The sequence below is a fragment of the Heptranchias perlo genome, chromosome 30 (genome assembly GCF_035084215.1).
Source record: "Heptranchias perlo isolate sHepPer1 chromosome 30, sHepPer1.hap1, whole genome shotgun sequence".
NCBI classification, from domain to species: domain Eukaryota; kingdom Metazoa; phylum Chordata; class Chondrichthyes; order Hexanchiformes; family Hexanchidae; genus Heptranchias; species Heptranchias perlo.
The window spans coordinates 4,520,196-4,539,598 of record NC_090354.1 but is presented as its reverse complement, the minus strand read 5'-3'; the positions used below and the strand labels follow the sequence as shown (position 1 = coordinate 4,539,598).

The 19,403-nt window shown below is 52.4% G+C and overlaps 1 protein-coding gene across 3 annotated transcripts in view; it reads right to left on the bottom strand.

Annotated features, from left to right (window-relative positions):
* Window positions 1–19,403, bottom strand: part of socs7 (suppressor of cytokine signaling 7) — an 86,288-nt gene that overhangs the window by 45,352 nt on the left and 21,533 nt on the right. For all 3 annotated transcript variants that reach the window (XM_067968763.1, XM_067968764.1, XM_067968765.1), the window contains exon 2: window positions 3,638–3,702. In XM_067968763.1, the coding sequence (XP_067824864.1) occupies window positions 3,638–3,702 (65 nt within the window). The remainder of the gene's footprint in view (window positions 1–3,637; window positions 3,703–19,403) is intronic.

The window sequence follows — 19,403 nt, the reverse complement described above, 5'->3', positions numbered from 1 at the left end:
TAGGAGGAGGAAGAGAAGGAGGAAGAGAAGGAGGAAGAGAAGGAGGAAGAGAAGGAGGAAGAGAAGGAGAAGAGGAAGAGGAGGAGGAAGAGGGGGAGGAGGAGGAGGAAGAGAAGGAGGAGGAGGAGGAAGAGAGGAAGGAGGGGGAGGGAGGGGAGGGGGAGGAGGGGGAGGAGGGGGAGGAGGGGAGGAGGGGAGGAGGGGGAGGAGGGGAGGGGGAGGAGGGGGAGGAGGGGGAGGGGGAGGAGGGGGAGGAGGGGGAGGAGGGGGAGGGGGAGGAGGGGGAGGGGGAGGAGGGGGAGGGGGAGAAGAAGGAGGGGAGGAGGAGGAGAAGGAGAAGGAGGAGGAGGAAGAGGGGGAGGAGGGGGAGGGGGAGGGGGAGGAGGGGGAGGGGAGAAGAAGGAGGGGGAGGAGGAGGAGAAGGAGAAGGAAGAGAAGGAGGAGGAAGAGGAGGAGGAGGAAGAGGAGGAGGAGGAAGAGGAGGAGGAGGAAGAGGAGGAGGAGGAAGAGGAGGAGGAAGAGAAGGAGGAAGAGAAGGAGGAAGAGAAGGAGGAAGAGAAGGAGGAAGAGAAGGAGGAAGAGGAGGAGGAAGAGGAGGAGGAAGAGGAGGAGGAAGAGAAGGAGGAAGAGGAGGAGGAAGAGAAGGAGGAAGAGAAGGAGGAAGAGAAGGAGGAAGAGAAGGAGGAAGAGAAGGAGGAAGAGAAGGAGGAAGAGGAGGAGGAAGAGGAGGAGGAAGAGAAGGAGGAAGAGAAGGAGGAAGAGAAGGAGGAAGAGAAGGAGGAAGAGAAGGAGGAAGAGGAAGAGGGGGAGGAGGAGGAGGAAGAGAAGGAGAGAGGAGGAAGAGGAGAAGGAGGAGGAGGAAGAGGGGGAGGAGGGGGAGGGGGAGGAGGGGGAGGGGGAGAAGAAGGAGGGGGAGGAGGAGGAGAAGGAGAAGGAAGAGAAGGAGGAGGAAGAGAAGGAGGAGGAAGAGAAGGAGGAGGAAGAGAAGGAGGAGGAAGAGAAGGAGGAGGAAGAGAAGGAGGAGGAGGGGGAGGAGGAGGAAGAGAAGGAGGAGGAGGGGGAGGAGAAAGAGGAGAAGGAGGAGGAAGAGGAGAAGGAGAGGAAGAGGGGAGGAGGAAGAGGGGGAGGAGGAAGAGGGGGAGGAGGAAGAGGGGGAGGAGGAAGAGGGGGAGGAGGAAGAGGGGGAGGAGGAAGAGGGGGAGGAGGAAGAGGGGGAGGAGGAAGAGGGGGAGGAGGAAGAGGGGGAGGAGGAGAAGAGGGGGAGGAGGAAGAGGGGGAGGAGGAAGAGGGGGAGGAGGAAGAGGGGGAGGAGGAAGAGGGGGAGGAGGAAGAGGGGGAGGAGGAAGAGGGGGAGGAGGAAGAGGGGGAGGAGGAAGAGGGGGAGGAGGAGGAGAAGGAGAAGGAGAGGAGGAGAAGAAGGAGAAGGAGGAGAAGGAGAAGGAGGAGGGGGGAGGGGGAGGAGGAGGGGGAGGGGGAGGAGGGGGAGGGTTAGGGGTGGAGGAGGGGGAGGGGGAGGGGGAGGGGGAGGAGGGGGAGGGGAGGGGGAGGAGGGGGAGGAGGGGAGGGGAGGAGGGGAGGAGGGGGAGGGGGAGGGGAGGAGGGGGAGGGGGAGGGGAGGAGGGGGAGGGGGAGGAGGGGGAGGAGGGGGGGGGAGGGGGAGGGGGAGGGGGAGGAGAGAAGGAGGAGGGGGAAGAGGAGGAGGGAGAGAAGGAGGAAGAGAAGGAGGAGGAAGAGGAGGAGGAGGAAGAGAAGGAGGAGGAGAAGAGAAGGAGGAGGAGGAAGAGAAGGAGGAGGAGGAGGAAGAGGAAGAGAAGGAGGAGGAAGAGGAAGAGAAGGAGGAGGAGGGGGAGAGGAAGAGGACGAGAAGGAGGAGGAGGAGGAGGAAGAGAAGGAGGAGAAGGGGGAGGAGGAAGAGGAAGAGGAAGAGAAGGAGGAGGAGGGGGAGGAGGAAGAGGAAGAGAAGGAGGAGGGGAGGAGGAAGAGGAAGAGAAGGAGGAGGAGGAGGGGGAGGAGGAAGAGAAGAGAAGGAGGAGGAGGAGGGGGAGGAGGAAGAGGAAGAGAAGGAGGAGGAGGAGGGGGAGGAGGAAGAGGAAGAGAAGGAGGAGGAGGAGGGGAGGAGGAAGAGGAAGAGAAGGAGGAGGAGGAGGGGGAGGAGGAAGAGGAAGAGAAGGAGGAGGAGGGGGAGGAGGAAGAGGAAGAGAAGGAGGAGGAGGGGGAGAGGAAAGAGGAGGAGGAGGAGGGGGAGGAGGAAGAGAAGGAAGGAGGAGGAGGAGAAGAGGAAGAGAAGGAGGAGGAGGGGGAGGAGGAAGAGGAAGAGAAGGAGGAGGAGGGGGAGGAGGAAGAGGAAGAGAAGGAGGAGGAGGGGGAGGAGGAAGAGAAGAGAAGGAGGAGGAGGGGAGGAGAAGAGGAAGAGAAAGGAGGAGGAGGGGAGGAGGAAGAGGAGGAGAAGGAGGAGGAGGGAGGAAGAGAAGGAGGAGGAGGAAGAGGAAGAGAAGGGGGAAGAAGAGGAAGAGAAGGGGGAGGAGGAAGAGGAAGAGAAGGGGAGGAGGAAGAGGAAGAGAAGGGGGAGGAGGAGAGGAAGAGAAGGGGGAGGAGGAAGAGGAAGAGAAGGGGGAGGCCGGAAGAGGAAGAGAAGGGGAGGAGGAAGAGGAAGAGAGGGAGGAGGAAGAGGAAGAGAAGGGAGGAGGAAGAGGAAGAGAAGGGGAGGAGGAAGAGGAAGGGGAGGAGGAAGAGGAAGAGAAGGGGAGAGGAAGAGAAGGGGAGGAGGAAGAGAAGGGGAGGAGGAAGAGAAGGGGAGGAGGAAGAGAAGGGAGGAGGAAGAGAAGGGGAGGAGGAAGAGAAGGGGAGGAGGAAGAGAAGGGAGGAGGAAGAGAAGGGGAGGAGGAAGAGAAGGGAGGAGGAAGAGAAGGGAGGAGGAGGAGGAAGAGGAAGAGAAGGAGGAGGAGGAAGAGGAGAGAAGGGGGAGGAGGAAGAGGAAGAGAAGGGGGAGGAGGAAGAGGAAGAGAAGGGGAGGAGGAAGAGGAAGAGAAGGGGGAGGAGGAGAGGAAGAGAAGGGGGAGGAGGAAGAGGAGAGAAGGGGAGGAGGAAGAGGAAGAGAAGGGGAGGAGGAAGAGGAAGAGAAGGGGAGGAGGAAGAGGAAGGGGAGGAGGAAGAGGAAGAGAAGGGGAGGAGGAAGAGAAGGGGAGGAGGAAAGAGAAGGGGAGGAGGAAGAGAAGGGGAGGAGAAGAGAAGGGAGGAGGAAGAGAAGGGAGGAGGAAGAGAAGGGGAGGAGGAAGAGAAGGGAGGAGGAAGAGAAGGGAGGAGGAAGAGAAGGGGAGGAGGAGGAGAAGGGGAGGAGGAGGAGGAAGAGGAAGAGAAGGAGGAGGGGAGGAGGAGAGGAAGAGAAGGAGGAGGAGGGGGAGGAGGAGGAGGAGGGGGAGGAGGGGAGGATGGGGAGGAGGGGGAGGATGGGGAGGATGGGGGGGAGGAGGGGGGAGGGGAGGGGGGGAGGAGGGGGAGGAGGGGGGAGGAGGAGGAGGGGGAGGAGGAGGGGGAGGGTGAGGAGGATTTTCTTGGTTTGGGGAGGTGGAGAAGGCAGAGGAAATGCGAGAGAGGAGGTAGTGATCCAAGTCTCCAAAGCCAGTTATAAATTCATTACCTGTGAAAGGTGGTGCTAAAGACACTGGAGTGAAGGCACTTTGTGTCCGGGTCAGCCTGGGCTTGCTACAAAAGAAAACAGATACAGAAACATCAGACAAATCCCCCACAAAAACCCCCCAGCGAGGTCAGTTAATACAGGAAAATACATCCACAGTCGACAAGCCTTTCAAACTCCCGCTGACTCAGAGAGCAGCCGCCTAATTACTGAACAATCACCTACACTTTTAAATATTCGCACTCCTCTCATTTCTTAGCTTACGGGCGGATCTTGCATCACACAGAATAAATAAAGGGTTTGGGATGCAACCAAAATTCTCTGGGGATCTAAAGCAGTCTCTGAATCGCCAGCTGATTTGGCTGCACATCACACGCCTTACTGCACTAGGCCGACTCCTCACTCTCGTATCGTTCTCCCCAGGTGGGGAGGACTGAATACGAAACCGCGGCTGCTTCCAGCACCATGAAATCACTGGCACTGCCAAGGTTTTCGCGACTGCACAGCCAGCCCCGTCACATTCAATCAGTGAAGGGTCAGTCAGTCCTGCCACAGACACAATCCGGGGCATCGACACTCACTCGGCTTTGTGCACCACAGGGAGATTTTCTTTTCTTTCTGACAAACTGCACACAGCCAGATTCCAAAAGCATATTTTCCTGTTGGATTTGGGGGAGTGAGCGTCTGATGTAAGGTCAAAGTTCAAACAAACAGCAATGTAATCAGTGGAAATGAATCTATATTAAAAAAAAAAGGACCAGGCCCTCTTCACTGGCTCTCATCCCTCGAACCTACGAGCATCATCAGTCACAACCCCCGACACGCAGTGACTGTGACACTGAAGCTGCTGCTGGCTGCTAGGATTTGAATGTTTATTCAGGAGCGGTGATTTAGGAGCGATAGAGATTGAACGTAGACACTGCTGGCAGTCGCACTAATCGGACAGACGCCAATCTGTCCAGTCCAACAGCTCAGAACTAAAGACGAGCAAGCATAAAACTCCCCCGGAGGCACCGCGCTGAAAGCATTTACAATGGCCAACACCGATGAAACACCCCAATCTACATTTAGTGGATATGCTGCAGAATCCCCAGCACCCACCCATTACCACCAGCTCCCAGCACCCATTCATGACCAGCAGATTAACTGGTTGTTTATCTCACTGCTGTTTGTGGGATCTTGCTGTGCACACACTAACTCCTGTACGCCCCCACATAACAACACTGACCGCACTTCAAAAGTAAATCGTTGGCTGTGAGGCGCTGGAGTATGTCCCGAGGATGGGCAAGGCGTTCCATAAATGCATGTTCTTTATTCCTACGCCCCCGACTTCATTCAGGACTGACAAGTTAGACCCCAGGCATCGATGATGGAGACTTCACCTTGTTTAGATTGCAGCAGTGGGAGTATTGCACTCCTGCACCACATTATAAAAGGTGCCATTAATTTCATGGCCGCAAATTGTTCCCACCACTACCACCAGAGATCGTTCCGTAACCATCAGTACTTCACCCTCCTGTTATAACAGTCAGAGTGCAGAGGAACAGTGGTGGGCCATTCAGCCCCTCGAGCCTGTTCCTCCAATCAATTAGATCATGGCTGATCTGTATCTTAACTCCATCTACCCGACTTAGCTCCGTAACCCTTAATACCCTTACCTAACAAAAATCTATCAATCTCCGTTTTGAAATTTTCAATTTAGAATGATACCCGGACTTCAAGGGTTAAGTTACGAGGAGAGATTACACAAATTGGGGTTGTATTCTCTAGAGTTTTGAAGGTTAAGGGGGTGATCTGATCGAAGTTTATAAGATATTAAGGGGAACAGATAGGGTGGATAGAGAGAAACTATTTCCGCTGGTTGGGGATTTTAGGAGTAGGGGGCACAGTCTAAAAAAATTAGAGCCAGACCTTTCAGGAGTGAGATTACAAAACACTTCTACACGCAAAGCGGTTGTAGAAGTTTGAAACTCTCTTCCGCAAACAGCAATTGAAACTAGCTCAATTGCTAAATTTAAATGTGAGATAGATAGCTTTTTGGCAACCAAAGGTATTAAGGGCTATGGGCCAAAGGCAGGTATATGGAGTTAGATCACAGATCAGCCATGATCTTATCAAATGGCGGAGCAGGCACGAGGGGCTGAATGGCCTACTCCTGTTCCTATGTTCTTATGTCCCCCAGCCTCAACAGCTTTTTTTTTTGGGGGGTGGGGTGGGGTGCAAGGAGAAAGAAAGTTCCTGATTTCCACTACCCTTTGTGTGAAGAAGTGCTTCCTGGCATCACCCCTGAACAACCTGCCTCTAATTTTAAGGTTATGCCTCCTTGTTCTGGACGCTCCCACCAGAGGAAATAGTTTCTTTCTATCTACCCTATCAATTCCTTTCCAAATTCACCCTACATTTGGATGTACAAAATCATTTGTTGTGCTGGGTATTTGTCCCTGTTGAAGTCCCATGAAGATTTCATACACCCAACAATCTACCAACTGAAATACTGAAGATTTATTTTTAAATTGACATTTTTAACGTCGGGATGAGATGTCAAGCAGAGTCTGCCCTCTCAGGTGGACGTAAAAGATCCCATGGCATTATCTCGAAGAAGAGCAGGAGAGTTCTAGGCATCAGCTAATCGCTGCTTCACCTACCTCATCATCTCTCCTACTCTTTTCGAAGCTTGTGGACTCCCTGCCCAATGGGTTTTGGCCGTTTGCCTGGACTTCTGAATATTAAGAACTACAGGCCATTGATGTACAGTGTGTTACCCAGACTACCACACGTGCAACACATTAACTGGCAGAATTTGGAGAAACAATCTAATGAGTCAGAGGCGAACCTTAAACCTTTGAAGTCTGCAATACAACTAACATCAAACCAAAACAGAGGAGTTTAGATTTTAAGATCGATTACCTGTTTTAGTGTCATCTGTGGGTCGCACTCTCGCCTCTGAGTCAAAAGGTTGTGGATTCAAGTCTCACTCCAGAGACTTGAGCACAAAATCCAGGCTGACACCCTCAGTGCCAGTACTGAGGGAGTGCTGCACTGTCGGAGGTGCCGTTTTTCAGATGAGACTTTAAACCAAAGCCCCGTCTGCCCTCTCAGGTGGACGTACAACATCCCATGGCACTATTCAAAGAGCAGGGAGCTCTCCCTGGTGTCCTGCCCAATATTTATCCCTCAACCAACATCACTAAAAACAGATTATCTGGTCATCATCACATTGCAGTTTGTGGGAGCTTGCCGTGTGCAAATTGGCTGCCACGTTTCCTACATTACAACACTAAGTACTTCAAAAAGTACTTCAGTGGCTGTAAAGCACTTTGGGACGTCCAGAGGTCGTGAAAGGCGCCATAGAAATACAAGTTCTTTCTTTGAATACAATACATTAATCCGTGTTCATCAGGTCTATGGATTTCTCAAATTTTACTTAGATCATCAGTCAGGTGAAGAACAAAATCTGAATGCTGGAAATCTGGAATAAAACACGGAAAGTTCGAGAAACAAACAGCAGGTCAATCAGCCACTGAAGGGAAAGACAGGTTAATATTGAGGTGCAGACTGTGCTCCATCTGAAAACATTTTCTCAGATACGGGGGAAGTGGGATCAAGACAAGGGATCGATAGAGTGGACACCGATAATCAAATGGAAAAGCATGCTCGACGAGGAGAAATTATTTTACGCGGCGACTTGTAATGATCTGGAATGCGCTGCCCGAAAGGGAGGTGGAAGCAGATTGAATAGTAACTTTCAAAAGGGAATTGGATAAATACTTGAAAAGGAAAAAATTTACAGAGCTATGAGGAAAGAGCAAGGGGGCAGGACTAATTGGATAGCTCTTTCAGAGGCACGAATGGCCTTCTTCTGTGCTGCAAGATTCTACAATGAGCTGAACAGCTGATTCCTGTTCCTAATGCTGACAGACCTGCTGTGCAGTTCCAGCAGTTTCTGCTTTTATTGGCATCAAGAGATTTGCGAGATTGTGACAGGAAGGAGGGAGGAAACAGAAGCGGATCACAGTCAACCGGTTAATTCGGGGACAAAGATCCTTTTAATATTGTACCAGGTACGGTGTTCCTGATCTGCTGCCATTTCCACATGAAGGACAGTTAATCGCCATCACACACAGGCAACGAGGGACTGACGAACCACAGCGATACGATGCTCACGCTCAAATATACATCGGCTACATTCGAGAAAAGTCCGTACTTCAATTCAAATGGGAAGCAGCCAAACCACAGCTGATGTGGAAGGGCGGAAGTTAAAACAAAAAATAGATGTCCTTCAAACAGAAGCAGGTCTAATGCAGTCTACACTGGGCACTGGGAACGCTGCAATTTTCCCCTTGCGACTATCCGCTTCCCTCTGCCTCCTCCTCCTCCCTCCCCCACCCCCAGTACCATAGTCTCCAAGTCTCTGTGTTCTCAGGGTCACCTTCCTCAGCAGAGAGGACAGGCTGGAGACCTGCTCCCAGACCCCAGCTGCTGTCACTCTGTTGGTGGTCACTAGGCAAGTTAGAGGGGCCCACGTCTCACTCACCCTCTGTGGAGACAGGACCCAACCTTCATTCCACCTTCTCCTCGCATCTTCACTGAGCCGAAATGAAGACCCATCGCACGTCTCCGACTCTAACTCATCCTTTCCCAGGAAACTGTGTCGTTTCATACATCATCAGTCTTCACTTCCTTCTTATAGTCCATGGGTTTCTAAAGCCCAATCTTGGCAGTATTAACCATTCCCTCTTGATTTAACTCTTCTTCCCTCCTACTCTTTTCAGCCTTGGTGGTGTCCTGTAGTATTGGCCTTGATGTGTTTCGACAGGCGCGGGGAGGCGGCGGAGGCCGCGCGGGACAGGTGCGGACGCCGCGCGGGACAGGCAGCGGGGAGACGGCGGACGCCGCGCGGGGAGACGGCGGACGCCGCGCGGGACAGGCGCGGGGAGACGGCGGACGCCGCGCGGGACAGGCTCGGGGAGACGGCGGACGCCGCGCGGGACAGGCTCGGGGAGACGGCGGACGCCGCGCGGGACAGGCGCGGGGAGACGGCGGACGCCGCGCGGGGAGACGGCGGACGCCGCGCGGGACAGGCGCGGGGAGACGGCGGACGCCGCGCGGGGAGACGGCGGACGCCGCGCGGGACAGGCGCGGGGAGACGGCGGACGCCGCGCGGGGAGACGGCGGACGCCGCGCGGGACAGGCGCGGGGAGACGGCGGACGCCGCGCGGGGAGACGGCGGACGCCGCGCGGGACAGGCGCGGGGAGACGGCGGACGCCGCGCGGGACAGGCGCGGGGAGACGGCGGACGCCGCGCGGGACAGGCGCGGGGAGACGGCGGACGCCGCGCGGGACAGGCGCGGGGAGACGGCGGACGCCGCGCGGGACAGGCGCGGGGAGACGGCGGACGCCGCGCGGGACAGGCGCGGGGAGACGGCGGACGCCGCGCGGGACAGGCGCGGGGAGACGGCGGACGCCGCGCGGGACAGGCGCGGGGAGACGGCGGACGCCGCGCGGGACAGGCGCGGGGAGACGGCGGACGCCGCGCGGGACAGGCGCGGGGAGACGGCGGACGCCGCGCGGGACAGGCGCGGGGAGACGGCGGACGCCGCGCGGGACAGGCGCGGGGAGACGGCGGACGCCGCGCGGGACAGGCGCGGGGAGACGGCGGACGCCGCGCGGGACAGGCGCGGGGAGACGGCGGACGCCGCGCGGGACAGGCGCGGGGAGACGGCGGACGCCGCGCGGGACAGGCGCGGGGAGACGGCGGACGCCGCGCGGGACAGGCGCGGGGAGACGGCGGACGCCGCGCGGGACAGGCGCGGGGAGACGGCGGACGCCGCGCGGGACAGGCGCGGGGAGACGGCGGACGCCGCGCGGGACAGGCGCGGGGAGACGGCGGACGCCGCGCGGGACAGGCGCGGGGAGACGGCGGACGCCGCGCGGGACAGGCGCGGGGAGACGGCGGACGCCGCGCGGGACAGGCGCGGGGAGACGGCGGACGCCGCGCGGGACAGGCGCGGGGAGACGGCGGACGCCGCGCGGGACAGGCGCGGGGAGACGGCGGACGCCGCGCGGGACAGGCGCGGGGAGACGGCGGACGCCGCGCGGGACAGGCGCGGGGAGACGGCGGACGCCGCGCGGGACAGGCGCGGGGAGACGGCGGACGCCGCGCGGGACAGGCGCGGGGAGACGGCGGACGCCGCGCGGGACAGGCGCGGGGAGACGGCGGACGCCGCGCGGGACAGGCGCGGGGAGACGGCGGACGCCGCGCGGGACAGGCGCGGGGAGACGGCGGACGCCGCGCGGGACAGGCGCGGGGAGACGGCGGACGCCGCGCGGGACAGGCGCGGGGAGACGGCGGACGCCGCGCGGGACAGGCGCGGGGAGACGGCGGACGCCGCGCGGGACAGGCGCGGGGAGACGGCGGACGCCGCGCGGGACAGGCGCGGGGAGACGGCGGACGCCGCGCGGGACAGGCGCGGGGAGACGGCGGACGCCGCGCGGGACAGGCGCGGGGAGACGGCGGACGCCGCGCGGGACAGGCGCGGGGAGACGGCGGACGCCGCGCGGGACAGGCGCGGGGAGACGGCGGACGCCGCGCGGGACAGGCGCGGGGAGACGGCGGACGCCGCGCGGGACAGGCGCGGGGAGACGGCGGACGCCGCGCGGGACAGGCGCGGGGAGACGGCGGACGCCGCGCGGGACAGGCGCGGGGAGACGGCGGACGCCGCGCGGGACAGGCGCGGGGAGACGGCGGACGCCGCACGGGACAGGCGCGGGGAGACGGCGGACGCCGCACGGGACAGGCGCGGGGAGACGGCGGACGCCGCACGGGACAGGCGCGGGGAGACGGCGGACGCCGCACGGGACAGGCGCGGGGAGACGGCGGACGCCGCACGGGACAGGCGCGGGGAGACGGCGGACGCTGGACAAATGGCCGCGGTTTGCTTGACAATGCAAGGAAGATGAACAAGTGTGAGAATCAGAATGTGAGCTACACGAGGCGGTTAGTTTATCATCTTATCTGAGCTGAGTCTGTTGCAACCATCAGTAACTACATGACTCACTTGTAGCTATCAGGTATCCTATATTGAAGGAGTTAACTGGTTTACTACCCAAGGCACCACTAATAAAACTTAGTTTCTAGAGAGCTCACCTAGAATAGTTCTGCCTTGTCCAGTATCTGAAGTTTTTTTTTATTCGTTCACGGGATGTGGGCGTCGCTGGCGAGGCCGGCATTTATTGCCCATCCCTAATTGCCCTAGAGAAGGTGGTGGTGAGCCACCTTCTTGAACTGCTGCAGTCCGTGTGGTGAAGGTTCTCCCACAGTGCTGTTAGGAAGGGAGTTCCAGGATTTTGACCCAGCGACGATGAAGGAACAGCGATATATTTCCAAGTCGGGATGGTGTGTGACTTGGAGGGGAACGTGCAGGTGGTGTTGTTCCTGCTGCTCTTGTCCTTCTAGGTGGTAGAGGTCGCGGGTTTGGGAGGTGCTGTCGAAGAAGCCTTGGCGAGTTGCTGCAGTGCATCCTGTGGATGGTACACACTGCAGCCACAGTGCGCCGGTGGTGGAGGGAGTGAATGTTTAGGGTGGTGGATGGGGTGCCAATCAAGCGGGCTGCTTTACCTTGGATGGTGTCGAGCTTCTTGAGCGTTGTTGGAGCTGCACTCATCCAAGTGCTGTGATGTACAACCCCCTGATAGAGAAGCATGTGCAGGCTGGGGGATGCATCGTAACAGAGAGCAGGAAACATTCGCTCACCACTCAGCAAGCCTGTAAATAATTTAGAAACCAGGCAGTTCAGTAAGTGGAAGTGTGTGTGGAGGTGTCATGTGTCCTGTATATTCAGGGGGATCAATCCCATGACTGGGGATGGGGGCTGGGGGGATTTCTACAATAGGGTGCCCTGTAACCACACTTTCAGTACTTCAATCACCTTCTCTTGGACCACCTTCCTGCACCTGGATTCAGCAACTGCCGTTAAACAAAAGGAACGGACTTGTATTTATATCGCGCCTTTCGTGACCTCAGGATTACTTTTGAAGTGTAGTCACTGTTGTAAAGATCCCATGGCACTATTCGAAAAAGAGCAGGGGAGTTCTCCCCAGCGTCCTGGCCAATGCTTATCCCTTAACCAACATCACTAAAAAAAAGACAATCTGGACATTGTCTCATTGCTGTTTGCGGGATCTGGCTGTGCACAAATTGGCTCTTGCATTTCCCTACATTACAACAGTGATTAGACCTCCAAAGTACTTCACTGGCTGTAAAGCTTTGGGACTTCTCGAGGTCGTGAAAGGCGCTATATAAATGCAAGTCTTTCTTTCAACTGAACATCGACTGTTTTTTTTTAAATCTCCTAACGATGCAGCACTGCCTCATTACTGCATGGGTCTTTCAGCCTGAACTGTGTGCTCAAGACCTGGCGCAAGGCTCAAACCCACAAAGAATGTTAAAAGGCCATTTGCCCATCACATCTGCTCTCTCCAACATTTTCCCCAACAATGTTAAGGACTCACTCCAACTTACTTAACCTTCCAACGGTGCTGAATAAAAGACAAAAAATGTGTGAAAGCTCTCCCCGACTCATGAAGGCAATGCAGCAAAAATAAAAATCAGAAGAGTAACCTACATTGTTCAGCTCCGATTACATGATATGCTCATGGTGCCAGCAGCAGCACAGGAAGCAATTTTCTGTACAGTATTTGTTCATCAATGTCCATACTTGTTCTGATAACCTTCAATCTTGATCTCAATCAGATATCTGTCTAGCTCCATTTTAAAGGTGTTACCAGACAAGGGATTATTGCTACTGATGGCAGTCTATTCCACATATCCACAATACACCTAATCTCTAGTCTCATGCCCTCTAATTCTCTGATCACTACTTCTTCACCATGCTTTTAAAAGCCTCCTCAAAACCTACTTTTCATCCCCAGCCATTCTCCTGAGCTCCTGTTTGGTGTCTGTTTTCTGTGTGAAGCAGCTTTGGACATTTTCCTACATAAATTGCCATTGTAGTCATCATTGCAGTCTAACTCTGCCTCAAAGGTTGGCAATGGGCACCAGGGGGGAGGGTGGCAGGAGAAGGAGTGCCCATTTCTCTTTCATTGGCACGAGACCGGTCTTTGTGCAAAGGACTACTGTTGGCATGCGAGTACTCACTCAACAGGTGGGAAGCCTAGAACCCACTTGAAGGAACTTTTATAGCACCAAAGAGATTGCACGGAATGTACAGCACAGGAACAGGACATTTGCCCCAAATGATCCATGCTCCACACGAGCCTCCTCCCACCTTACTTCATCTAACCCTATCAGCACATCCTTCTATTGTTTCTCTCTCATGTGTTTATCTAGTTTCTCCTTAAATGAATCTATGCTATTTGCCTCAACTACTCCTTGTGGTAGCGAGTTCCACATTCTCACCACTCTCTGGGTAAAGAAGTTTCTCCTGAATTCCCTATTGGATTTATTAGCGGCTATCTTATATTTATGACCTCTCGTTTTGGACTTCCCCATAAGTGGAAACATCTTCTCTATGTCGACCCTATCAAATCCTTTCATTATCTTAAAGACCTCAATCAGGTCACCCCACAGTGTTCTCTTTTCAAGAGAGAGAAGAGCCCCAGCTTGTTCAGTCTTTCTTGATAAGTATATCCTCTCAGTTCTTGTTCACATAATCTAGGCTGACACTTCAGTGTAGTACTGAGGGAGTGCCGCACTGTCAGAGATGCCAACTTTTAGATGAGATGTTAAGCCAAGGTCCCATCTGCCAACTCAGGTGGACGTAAAATCTCCCACAGCACTATTCAAAGAAGAACAGGGGAGTTCTCCCGGTGTCCTGACCAACATTTATCCCTCAACCAACATCAGTGAAAACAGTTTAATCGGTCATTTATCTCAGTGCTGTTTGTGGGAGCTTGCTGTGCTCAAATTGCTGTTGTGTCTCCCTACATTACAACAGTGATTACAGTTCAAAAGTACCTCATAGGCTGTAACACGCTGTGGGACGTCCTGAGGTCACGAAAGGTGCTCTATAAATGAAAGCTCTTTCTTCTTAACTTTTAAAAATAATTATTATAAATTTTTTTTTACAACGGAAGGAAAGATACCCTGGGGAAAGGGAAAGGGAAACACAAGGTCAACAAAGAACTTTACTCTAAAATAAGTTAACAAGTAACATTTTCTCAGGGTACAGAAAAGAAGATCATGGGCGTTGGGTCGAAATCATGGGACGACCCTGCCTAACACAATCATGGGAGCGATATCAGCACAAGGACTGCAGTGGTTCCAGGAGAAGGCTCCTCACCACTTTCTCAGGGCAGCTAGGGATGGGCAATAAAGGCATCCTTGCCAGCGATGCTTGCATTCAGAGAAGAAATTGAAATAAAATTATCTTGTAGCTTATCACTGAATAAAATTACGCATCAGAATCGACTGTCGGAGAACAGATTTCTCATTAATTTTAAATTCCACTAAAAAAAAATCTTTCCATTCCAAGGTCAGAGTGCACAGAACTGCAATCAAAGCGCAATCCAGGCTAGAAGCAAGTTTGTTTAAACAAGGTCCCAGTACACACCCAGTTTGTAACAGAAACTCCCCATATCAGCAGTGACTCTGGGAACAAGTGCTGGGGATGCAACGTTATTACTGATGTGCATGTAGGGACTGGCCAGGGGTCAGCAACAACCCTGAAATATTGCCGCCGTTCCGTGGAGTCTCCACGGACTTGACCGCTTTCTTCACCCGCTGGTGCCTCGTGCTGGCAAATATGATAGATTGGTAACAGCACAGGAGGAGGCCATTCGGCCCATCGAACCTGTGCCGACTCCTTGTAAGAGCAATCCAGTTAGTCCCATTCCCCCGCTCTTTCCCCGTAGCCCTGCAAATTTTTTCCCTTCAAGTATTTATCAAGTTCCTTCTTGAAAGCCACGATTGAATCTGCTTCCACCACCCTTTCAGGCGGCGCATTCCAGATCATAATTACTCACTCCGTAAAAAAGTTGTTCTTATGTCACCTTTTACCCGTTTACCCATTTAATATTTATATGCCTACAAAAGTCTTGTGGATTCCTTTTTATGTTAGCTGCCGGTCTATTCTCATACTCTCTCTTTGCCCATCTTATTTTCTTTTCCCACTTCTCTTCACTTTCTATATTCAGCCTGGTTCTCACTTGTATTATCAACCTGACATCTGACATAAGCCCCCTTTTTCTGCTTCATCTTACTCTCAATCTCTTTTGTCATCCAGGGAGCTCTGGCTTTAGTTGCCCTACCTTTCCCCCTCGTGGGAATGTACCTAGACTGTACCCGAACCATCTCCTCTTTAAAGGCCGCCCATTGTTCGATTACAGTTTTGCCTGACAAACTTTGATTCCAATTTACCTGGGCCAGATCCATTCTCAACTCACTGTAATTGGCTCTCCTCCAATTGAGTATTTTTACTCTAGATTGCTCCTTATCCTTTTCCATAACTAATCTAAATCTTATGACACTTTGATCACTGTTCCCTAAATGCTCCCCCAATGATACTTGCTCCACTTGACCCACCTCATTCCCCAGAACCAGATCCAGCAATGCCTCCTTCCTAGTTGGACCCAAATATGGGCGTAACCAAGTAACAAAATATATTAAAACAGCTCGAAAACATTAGCACGATACAGAACCACCTTCTCCCCCCCCCCCCCACCCCCCAATCATTTAGTGACATAATGAAAAATAGAAATGAAACAGGAAGACTTAGCAAGACTTGCATTGATATTATTTGTCGATTTTGCAAATCTTTTATTCTCTAAACTCCCTTGAGACTCCCGAGATGCTTTCGCCATGGCAGCCCAAGCTTCCGAGTCTCTATGTTATGCTCAAGGTCGGTTTGCTTTAATGATCAGCAGAAGCTACTTAACTCTTTTGGGTTCCGTTTCTTCTGTGTGCGGCTTTTTAGTGCCCAGCTAATGTATTTGCACTATTTTAACACAGTGATTAGGACAAAGGGCAAGATGAACCCATTAATGTACTAAATGCCCATTTTGCAACGCTGGACATTTGTTAACCAACCATTCAACACAAGATGCATGGGGAAAAAAAAGACCATTTGGCCCATCAAACCCAAGTCCATGTAGAATCTACTCTACCATGGACTCTGCTCCCACCATTTAACCTCCTGAAGAAAACTTTCCCATAAAAACTCCTACTTCCCAGGAAGAACGCAAACTCCAGGTTGTCAGCCTTGGCTCAGAGGTAGGACTCCTCCTCTGAGTCAGAAGGTCGTGGGTTCTAGTCCCACTCCAGAGACTTGAGCACAAAATCTAGGCAGTACTGAGAGGCTGCACAGTCAGTGGTGCCGTCTTTCGGGTGAGACGTTAATCCGAGGTCTTGTCTGCCCTCTTAGGTGGATGTAAAAGATCCTTGGATGACTCGGGAGATTGAGGCACTAGTCAAAAATAAGAAGGAGGCATATGACATGCATAGGCAGCTGGGATCAAGTGGATCCCTTGAAGAGTATAGAGATTGCCGGAGTAGAGTTAAGAGAGAAATCAGGAGGGCAAAAAGGGGATATGAGATTGCTTTGGCAGATCAGGCAAAGGTGAATCCAAAGAGCTTCTACAAATACATAAAGGGCAAAAGGGTAACTAGGGAGAGAGTAGGGCCTCTTAAGGATCAACAAGGTCATCTATGTGCGGAACCACAAGAGATGGGTGAGATCCTGAATGAATATTTCACATCAGTATTTACGGTTGAGAAAGGCATGGATGTTAGGGAACTTGGGGAAATAAATAGTGATGTCTTGAGGAGTGTACATATTACAGAGAGGGAGGTGCTGGAAGTCTTAACGCGCATCAAGGTAGATAAATCTCCGGGACCTGATGAAATGTATCCCAGGATGTTATGGGAGGTTAGGGAGGAAATTGCGGGTCCCCTAGCAGAGATATTTGAATCATCCACCGCTACAGGTGAGGTGCCTGAAGATTGGAGGGTAGCAAATGTTGTGCCTTTGTTTAAGAAGGGCGGCAGGGAAAAGCCTGGGAACTACAGACCAGTGAGCCTGACATCTGTAGTGGGTAAGTTGTTAGAGGGTATTCTGAGGGACAGGATCTACAGGCATTTGGAGAGGCAGGGACTAATTAGGAACAGTCAGCATGGTTTTGTGAGAGGAAAATCATGTCTCACGAATTTGATTGAGTTTTTTGAAGGGGTAACCAAGAAGATAGATGAGGGCTGTGCAGTAGACGTGGTCTACATGGACTTCAGCAAAGCATTTGACAAGGTACCGCATGGTAGGTTGTTACATAAGGTTAAATCTCATGGGATCCAAGGTGAGGTAGCCAATTGGATACAAAATTGGCTTGACGACAGAAGACAGAGGGTGGTTGTCGAGGGTTGTTTTTCAAACTGGATGCCTGTGTCCAGCGGTGTGCCTCAGGGATCGGTGCTGGGTCCGCTGTTATTTGTTATTTATATTAATGATTTGGATGAGAATTTAGGAGGCATGGTTAGTAAGTTTGCAGATGACACCAAGATTGGTGGCATTGTGGACAGTGAAGAAGGTTATCTAGGATTGCAACGGGATCTTGATAAATTGGGCCAGTGGGCCGATGAATGGCAGATGGAGTTTAATTTAGATAAATGTGAGGTGATGCATTTTGGTAGATCGAATCGGGCCAGGACCTACTCCGTTAATGGTAGGGCGTTGGGGAGAGTTATAGAACAAAGAGATCTAGGAGTACAGATTCATAGCTCCTTGAAAGTGGAGTCACAGGTGGATAGGGTGGTGAAGAAGGCATTCAGCATGCTTGGTTTCATTGGTCAGAACATTGAATGCAGGAGTTGGGATGTCTTGTTGAAGTTGTACAGGGCATTGGTGAGGCCACACTTGGAGTACTGTGTACAGTTCTGGTCACCCTATTATAGAAAGGATATTATTAAACTAGAAAGAGTGCAGAAAAGATTTACTAGGATGCTACCGGGACTTGATGGTTTGACTTACAGGGAGAGGTTAGACAGACTGGGACTTTATTCCCTGGAGAGTAGGAGGTTAAGGGGTGATCTTATAGAAGTCTATAAAATAATGAGGGGCATAGATAAGGTCGATAGTCAAAATCTTTTCCCAAAGGTAGGGGAGTCTATAACGAGGGGGCACAGATTTAAGGTGAGAGGGGAGAGATACAAAAGGATCCAGAGGGGCAATTTTTTCACTCAAAGGGTGGTGAGTGTCTGGAACGAGCTGCCAGAGGCAGTAGTAGAGGCGGGTACAATTTTGTCTTTTAAAAAGCATTTGGACAGTTACATGGGGAAGATGGGTATCGAGGGATATGGGCCAAGTGCAGGCAATTGGGACTAGCTTAGTGGTATAAACTGGGCGACATGGACATGTTGGGCCGAAGGGCCTGTTTCCATGTTGTAACTTCTATGATTCTATGATTCTATGACGTATGAAGAACAGGGGAGTTGTCCCGGTATCTTCACTAATATTTATCCCTCAACCAACATCACTAAAACAGATTATCTGATCATCTATCTCATTGGTATTTGTGGGATCTTGCTGTGCTCAAATTGGTTGCCGTGTTTCCCCACACTACAACTGTGACTATACTTCAAAAAGTATTTGATTGCCTATGAAGTGCTTTGCGACATCTTGAGGTTCTGAAAGGCACGAGAGAAACGCAAGTTCTTTCTATATTTATCTATTTTCATAGCTTCAACATTTTGTCCTAATTTCTCCTGCTGCCTCACAGGCAACTCCTCCCCCTTTTCATCCCTTCCAGCTGCATTGTGCCCCATGCACTATTTGATCATCTGTCTTTACCTGTCCCTAGAACCACCAATCCAGTTCTCCATTTGATAATTTATCCAGCATTTTTTTTTAGAAAGGGATCCCATTGCCTAAACTGTTTCCTCATGTTTTATGAGCATTTGGATCAGAGAAATCTTACTCCCTTGTAACACCACTGCAACCATCATTGATTTGTTAATTAAGGTTTGTACCTGAACCCTCTCCTTGTCAGTGAACGCTTGGTTATTCTACTATATAAATCCAAGTATTATTTTTAATGACAGTGCAGAAACTTCAGCCCTGGGGGCAATTTCTGGTGCAGCCCATCATAAAAGAAAGGTTTGTGCCTTTCACAATCTCGGGACGTCCCAAAGCGCTTTACAGTCAATGAAGTACCTTTGAAATGCAGTCACTGTTGTAATGTAGGAAACGCAGCAACCAATTTGCTCACAGCAAGGTCCCACAAAAACCAATGTGATAATGACCAGGTAAATTAGCAATGCAGGTTAATAGAGCCATAAAAAAGAGTCAAACCAAGTGCTGGAGTTCATTTCTAGAGGGATAGAATTGAAAAGCAGAGAAGTTATGTTGAACTTGTATAGAACCTTGGTTAGGCCACACTTGGAGCACTGTGCACAGTTCTGGTCTCCTTATTATAAAAAGGATATAGAGGCACCGGAGAAGGTGCAAAAAAGATTTACTAGGATGATACCAGAACTGAGAGGTTATACCTCCTAGCAGGAAAGATTAAACATGCTGGGGCTCTTTTCTCCAGAAAAGAGAAGACTGAGGGGTGGCCTGATAGAGGTCTTCAAGATTATGAAAGGGTTTGATAGGGTAGACATAGAGGAGATGTTTCCACTTGTGGGGGGAGACCAGAACTAGGGGTCACAAATATAAGATAGTCACTAAAAATAAATCCAATAGGGAATTCAGGAGAAACTTTTCCCCAGAGAATGGTTAGAATGTGGAACTCGCTACCACAAGGAGTAGTTGAGGCGATTAGC